At 65.3% G+C, this 6,749-nt stretch overlaps 1 protein-coding gene across 2 annotated transcripts; it reads right to left on the bottom strand.

Annotated features, from left to right (window-relative positions):
* Positions 1–1,748: 1,748 nt before the first annotated feature.
* Positions 1,749–5,348, bottom strand: LOC311510271 (uncharacterized protein). Of its 2 annotated transcripts, none has more exons than XR_014709053.1 (4): positions 5,260–5,348; positions 4,135–4,270; positions 2,608–2,667; positions 1,749–2,140 (listed from the first exon to the last, which is right to left on the bottom strand). XR_014709053.1 is itself a non-coding variant. In XM_084609810.1 (4 exons), exons 1-4 carry the CDS (start codon positions 5,312–5,314, stop codon positions 1,761–1,763), a joined length of 627 nt encoding a protein of 208 aa, XP_084465936.1. In that variant the 5' UTR covers positions 5,315–5,342; the 3' UTR covers positions 1,749–1,760. The 2 variants fall into 2 exon arrangements, 1 of the variants encoding a protein (XP_084465936.1); XM_084609810.1 differs by having other exon boundaries at positions 1,749–2,136; positions 5,260–5,342.
* Between the last annotated feature and the right edge of the window lie 1,401 nt (positions 5,349–6,749).

Here is a 6,749-nt window from a genome sequence, read left to right as displayed (position 1 = left end):
CCACCCCTCCTCTGCACCTTCCCCGGTCCCTCCTTCCACCCCTCTTCCCAAGCTATTCCCCATTCCCTCCTTCCACCCCTCCTCTGCACCTTCCCCGGTCCCTCCTTCCACCCCTCTTCCCAAGCTATTCCCCATTCCCTCCTTCCACCCCTCCTCTGCACCTTCCCCGGTCCCTCCTTCCACCCCTCCTCTGCGCCTTCCCCATTCCCTCCTTCCACCCCTCTTCCCAAGCTATTCCCCATTCCCTCCTTCCACCCCTCTTTCCCAAGCTATTCCCCGGTCCCTCCTTCCACCCGTCTTCCCAAGCTATTCCCCGGTCCCTCCTTCCACTCCTCCTCTGCGCCTTCCCCATTCCCTCCTTCCACCCCTCTTCCCAAGCTATTCCCCGGTCCCTCCTTCCACCCCTCCTCTGCACCTTCCCCGGTCCCTCCTTCCACCCCTCCTCTGCGCCTTCCCCGGTCCCTCCTTCCACCCCTCTTCCCAGGCTATTCCCCATTCCCTCCTTCCACCCCTCCTCTGCGCCTTCCCCATTCCCTCCTTCCACCCCTCTTCCCAAGCTATTCCCCGGTCCCTCCTTCCACTCCTCCTCTGCGCCTTCCCCATTCCCTCCTTCCACTCCTCTTCCCAAGCTATTCCCCGGTCCCTCCTTCCACTCCGCCTTTGCTCCCAGGGTGCCGGGGGGACCCCATGGAATTGGCGTCAGTGGGGCAAAGTGCCTGGAGCGCCCCCTGTGGCGGGGGTGGGGGGGTTGTGTTGCTGTCTGCACTGGGGGACGCTAAGAAGCTTTGAGCCCAGCCGGGTGCTCCTGGAATAAACGCTGCTGACCAGTCAGAGCCTCTGAGCCATTTCTTGAGGGATGTCCGGGGGCGGCGGGGGGGGGGGGGGGCAGTGGTGGAAGTGTCATGTGACCTCGTGGGAGGGGCTGGGAGCCAGGACTCCTGGGTTCTGGTCCCAGGAGGGGAGTAGGGCATAGTGGTTAGAAGAGGGGTGGGGGAATGGGAATCCTGGTTTCCGGGCCCATCTCAGGAAGGGGAGTAGGGACTAGTGGTTAGAACGGAGGTGGTGGGGGATAGGAGTCCGGCCACCTGGGTTCAGCAGAGCCATGGGGGGAAGGGCTCACGGCCCGACCAGCAGAATTTAAGTGGCTGGGGGGGCGGAGTTCCCCTCCCTGCCCGGCAGCTGGGGCCGGAGGGTTGGTGTTTACACGTTATTACAAACACTGGGGGCTCTCTGCTGTCCGGGGGATGGGACCCAGCTGGCCCCTGCACGGCCGGGACGGCCCCTGCGCAGAGTTGAGCACACGGCTCACCACCCCCCCGCCCTCAGCGGAACATTCCCCAAGCCAAACCGGGGCGGGCGCTGCCCTCTCCCCTGGCAGCCAGGGCCGGGCCCCAGTGCGGCGCTCGGGGGCGCTGTGCTGCCGGGAGCAGGGCGGGGGGGTCTCCGTCGGGGGCGCTCTCCCCTTGCAATCCGTGCTGACCCCCACTGTGGTGCTGCGGGGGGGAGGGCAGGTGTCACTCAATATGGGGTGCTCTCCCCTCTGAATCACCGGCTAACCCAGGTGCCCAACCACACATTTTACAGCAGGGATGAGTTAACAACGTGGCCGTTTAAATGATCAGCTGAGGCCACCTCCCCGGGAGCTGAAGGCCGCAGGTCCCACCTCTCCGGGCGAGGCTCAGGCTCTCTGCAAACTCAGGCAGCCCTGGGGGCCTTTCTGAGGCCGTCTCGCAAGCGTGGCAGTGGGAGGCTTCTTCCTGTCATTTATTTTGCGAGGAAAGCTTGAGGGTCTGGAGAACAAGCTGGCAGCTCGAGCTGGACACCGGCGGGCGCAGGGCCTCCCTGGGCTGAGCCAGTCGGAGCAGTGGGCCCAGACCTTGTCCGTGCAGCCGAGCCGTGTGGTTTCGGAATCCGATTCCCCACCTGAGCTCCAGGCCACCCAGCCGGGCCGCTGGTGCGCCCAGGGAGCCCCAGCTCTCACGTTGGGTGTTTCTCCAGCCTTTGCCCATGGATCTGTGCAAAGGGGACCCACAGAAGGGCTGGGTTCCCTCGACCCCGGGGCAGGAGCCCAGGTGCGGCCCACGTACGCCGATGAACGTCCCCGGAGGAGGGGAATGGCTGGGGATCCTGCTCTTCCTAGCTGCCCAGGATAATGAGAAGGAATTGAGGGGGTGTTTCCCATGTTCCCCACAACCTTCCCCCTGCCCCCCAAAGCCTGCAGGCCCTCAGCGCCACAGCAAAGCCCCAGCCCAGCAGTACGGCCTCAGCCCTGCATCCCAGGGGGTGGGGTGGGGTATCGGTTCCTCCTTTGCAGCTCTGTTAAGAAACCAAGCGGTGGGAGGAAATGTGCAGTGGCCATGTCCCTCTCCACCCGCCACATGGAGCCTGAGCGGAGGAGACGGTTGGGAGAACCACAGGCTTCCTGGCGTGGCCTCTTACGGGAACGCGGAGCCGCAGGGCTATTGTGACACAGGGAGCGGGGAGGGGCAGCACCCATGGGATGGGGTTGGGGGGGGGCTCAACGTGGGTAGGGACCACTCGCCCAGCACCAAGACGCAGCGGTCTCCGGGGTCAGGTACAGGGGCTCTTTATACAAGGGTTGCTCACCTGGCACTGAAATGCAGCCACCTCTGGGGCAGTGGCATGGCAAGGCACTGCTGCAGAGCTCTTTAGGACAGGAAGTGAAGGAAAAATCAGTCCCGTCATGAAAACAGGGAAATTTAGGGAGGCGGAGGAGCTATTAGGCAAGGATGCTGCGGCTAACACACTGACCATGTGACCTTGAGGGGGCCAAGTCACCCCCCCCTTGGTGCCTCAGTTTCCCCCTCTCTAAAACTGGGGGGATGATTCTGCCCCCGCGCAGCTGGCGAGCGCTAGGGGCAGGGTGGCCACCACTCAAGTGCAGGAAGGCTCGTCTCCCCGTGGACTCTGACACTGAACAACGTGAAGCCCATGATGGCAGGCGTGCGAAACAAGCCAGGACAAGGTGCGGAATTGAATGAGAAGTTCACAGCGCTGAGCCCGGTCCCTGCCCGCCCAGCTCAGCCCCGGCCCACGCAGTCCCTCCGGGGCAGCCCCATGGGCGAATTCCTGACCCAGCGCAGCTCAAAGGAACGTTTCTCAGCAAGTCGAGGCCTCGTGGGCAATTAGCGGATTAAGGGGATCCGCTCCCACCCACTCTGAGTCACTGGCTCCCTGGCTGGTTGGCGCCTAGACCCGTCTGGCCTGCCCCCCGCGCAAGGCAGGCGGTGGGGGGGCTGGAATGTTCATACACAGGATACGTTGCGGGGGGGGGGGCACATGCCAGGCTAGCAGGTGACCATGTGGCCTTGCCCGGTAACACATGGCGCTGTGGCTAGCTGAGGGGAGCGGGGTATGGAACCGGTTGCCTCTGGGTTGCTGGTTCAAAGCCTGGCCAAGTCCCAGGCTCACTAGCCCTGCCTGGCTGGTCACTGCCCCCTCTGCCCTGCATGGAGTGAGTTTCAGGGGGCTCAGCACAAGCCATAGCAGGACCCGTGTCCACATTACAGAGCCGACCCTAGCCAATGCCACGGTTTAGCGCCTTAGCTCCCCTCCCCGCATCCCTGGAGGGAGTGTGGCTGGGGCGGGGGGGCAGAGGGGGCACGCAGAGCTGTGCCTGACACACCCCCTCCAATTTGCTACAGCGGGGCCTGAATTCAACTGTGCTTGGGAGGAGGTAATAACCCCACAGACAGAGGGGAAACTGAGGCATGGAGCGGGGAAGGGACTTTCCCAAGATGATACAAAGAGAACCCGGGCGTCCTGACTCCCACGCCCCTCCCAGAGCTGGGCTGGGACTAGAACCCAAGTGCCCAGACACTCGTGCTCCCCTGCTCAAAGTATGAGACCCAATGCCCAAAGCTGGGGCCAGACCCCAGGAGTCCTGCCTCTTAGACACCACACCCCTGCTCCCGCTCAAGCCCCCTCCCTCCCAAAGCCGTCACCCCAGGCCTCCACCGTGCATCTGCACCCATCCACGTCCTGCCCCTGGGTTCCTTTCCCACCAGCCCTCCCCCAGCCCGCCCGCCCGCCCACCCACCCGGGGGTGGGGGGGAGGGCCACCAGTTTAAAAAGGGGTGTTTGATCTTGTGCAAAATATTAGAGACGGCTCACTGAGGAACACCACACGCGCGCCCAGGCCTGGGCAGCAGCGGGTAGGTTGGGGGCGCTGGGGGGCTGCAGGGGTCACTCGCCAGCAGCCTGTCAGGAAGTCGTCGTCTGTCTAGGCCGCTTTGATCTGAAATGTCAGCTAGAAATAGCAGCAAAGGAAATGGAGTTATCCTGAAACCGTATCCTGGTCAGCCCCCCGCGCCCGCCCGGGCTCCAATCCCAGTCAGTCACAGCTTGCGCCTGCCGAGAGCCAACAGCCTGGGGGATGAAGGAAGTGGGGGGAGGCTGAGTGGCTGGCGTAGGGATGAGGCCGGACGCCTGGGTTCCAGGAGGGGCAGAGGGGCTAGTGGCTGGCACACAGGATCTGGGAGTCAGGGCTCCGGGTGAGACGCTCTGGCCTGTGTCCACAGCAGGTCCGACTGGCTGAGCAGTATAATCCCGTTCTCACTTTCCCGGCTGTGAAACCTTCACCGGCGTCTCCCGGCACAGACAAGGCTGGAATAGCCAGTTGGGGGGGGTCAGGGGTCTGGGGTGTGGCGAACTCAACAGCGCCCGCTTCCTCCCTGCATCAAAACCAGCCTCATCCCTGGTCGCACCCCCAGCCCCCTCCCTCACTTACCCCTCCTGCCCCCATGGCATTTGGGGCCAGGCTGCTTTAGAGCTGTCCTAGCAGCATCTGCCAGAGCAGGCCCCACAGCGAGCCAGGCAAAGCCGAGCTCTGGTTTCAAGCTGCCGGGGAAAACCCTGGCATGGCTATCGCTCCAGCAAGGGGCCCATTGGAGCCAGCCCCAGCCAGACATCTTCAGGCCGCTCCCCACCCCCCACATCTAATCCATCTTCCCAGCCAGGGGAAGCTCAATGCCTGTTATTAGGTATATTACGGTAGCACAGAGCAGGCCCCCCTGCCCGGGCAGTGCACAGACCCTGGTTGATGCGGCAGCGCGGGGGCCCCATTGTGTCCCTCCCGCACTCACACCAGCCACCGGCAGGCTCATTAGTGCCACTGTGCCGCTGGGGAAACTGAGGCACAGAGCGTGCGCGCGCCCGAGGACGTGAGGTGCACAGAGTCGCCCGCAGCCACACCCATGCGCCCCACACTCCCCTCCTCCCACCCCAGCATTGACTCACCCGGACCCCAGGCGCCCAACCCCCCAGCACAGGGCCAGGCCCCCCCGGCCTGCATGTTCCTCGCTCGCTTTCCACCCCGTACGGGTCTGACCAGGCTCCCCCCCCAGCCCCGGCGATTGCAGGCAGGGCGGGGCACCCCGGGGCCCGCCGCGCTGGGTCACGCAGTGGAAAGGGTGAGTCTTGGTCCCATGATGCCGCCACAGGCATCGGTCACGTGACCCTTCCGCCCCCGCGTGGCTTTTCTGGCCTCTCACCGGCTCCCTGGGTTGGCAGCGGCCTCGCGTGGGCCAGAGGGGGAAACTGAGGCAGGGAGCCGGGGTGGGAAGGGCAGCGCGAGAACCCGGGCGTCCTGGCTCCCCCGGCCCGCAGGCCGGGGAGGAGGCCGGCAGGGCTGCGTGGGCCGGCGGTGCAGGCTCCGAGAACAGCCCCGGAGCGAAACCCAGCCGCCGCGGCACGTAGCGCACGGGACTGGGCGCTGCCGGGCGCCCGCGGGCTGGTCGGCGGGCGCCCCCTAGCGGGGCACGCGGGGCAGGAGCCGCTCGGCTTTGCGAGCGGGCGGGGCCCGGGCTGAGCCGAGGGCGGCGGCCAGGGCCGGGCTCACATGAGGGTACCCAGGCCGGAGCAGAACCCGGGCGTCCTGACTCCCCCACCACAGCTGGGCTTAGAACCCAGGCGTCCTGACTCCCCCCACCCCGATCTAACCCCTACTCCTCACAGCTGGGCATAGAACCCAGGCGCCCTGACTCCCAGGCCCCCCTTCCCCCCCCCCCAGAGGTGGGCATAGAACCCAGGCGCCCTGACTCCCAGGCCCCCCTTCCCCCCCCAGAGGTGGGCATAGAACCCAGGCGACCTGACTCCCAGGCCCCCCTTCCCCCCCAGAGGTGGGCATAGAACCCAGGCGACCTGACTCCCAGGCCCCCCTTCCCCCCCCAGAGGTGGGCATAGAACCCAGGCGACCTGACTCCCAGGCCCCCCTCCCCCCCCCCCAGAGGTGGGCATAGAACCCAGGCGACCTGACTCCCAGGCCCCCCTTCTCCCCCCAGAGGTGGGCATAGAACCCAAGCATCCTGACTCTCACCCCCGCCCTAACCACTACTCCCCCCTCTTTCCACAGCTGGGCATAGAACCCAGGAGTCCTGACCACCCCCTCTCCGGAAACCACTGGGCCTTGGTACCCGACCTGGCCTCGGGCTGGAGTGAGGGCTAGAGGGACACAGCTTGGCCCTGGGGGAAGGTCAGTGCGTCTCTGACAAGCTGGTTCTATCCCCAGCTCTGCCTGGGCACGTCCCTTCCTCTTCCAGTGTTCCCGGGGGTAGGTAATTAAGTTCTTTAGCACCGCAACTGTTAGTGACCCCCCCAGCACAATGCTCCCCCCATCTCACCCTGGGACAGGGCAGTGCCCGGCTCAAGTGGCAGCAGGCGCCCCAGGCGAATGACGCATTGGTGAGAATGTGTTTCCTTTGATCAGTTTTGAATTTGGCCCCCCTCCC

This window comes from Lepidochelys olivacea, assembly GCF_965140295.1.
Source record: "Lepidochelys olivacea isolate rLepOli2 genome assembly, chromosome: 20".
Taxonomy (NCBI): Eukaryota; Metazoa; Chordata; order Testudines; family Cheloniidae; genus Lepidochelys; species Lepidochelys olivacea.
Note: the sequence above shows the minus strand (reverse complement) of the source record. Positions and strands in the feature narration are given on the sequence as shown.

Bases quoted from the DNA above. Each gene is read 5' to 3' on its own strand.
- LOC311510271 (XM_084609810.1), bottom strand. From the start codon at position 5,314: ATGCAGGCCGGGGGGGCCTGGCCCTGTGCTGGGGGGTTGGGCGCCTGG. The intron at 4,271-5,259 runs GTGAGTCAATGC...TGCTATTTCTAG, and splicing joins GTTGGGCGCCTGGGGTCCGG to CTGACATTTCAGATCAAAGC. The intron at 2,668-4,134 runs GTGAGCCGTCTC...CCTGTCCTAAAG, and splicing joins CGCGCGTGTGGTGTTCCTCA to AGCTCTGCAGCAGTGCCTTG.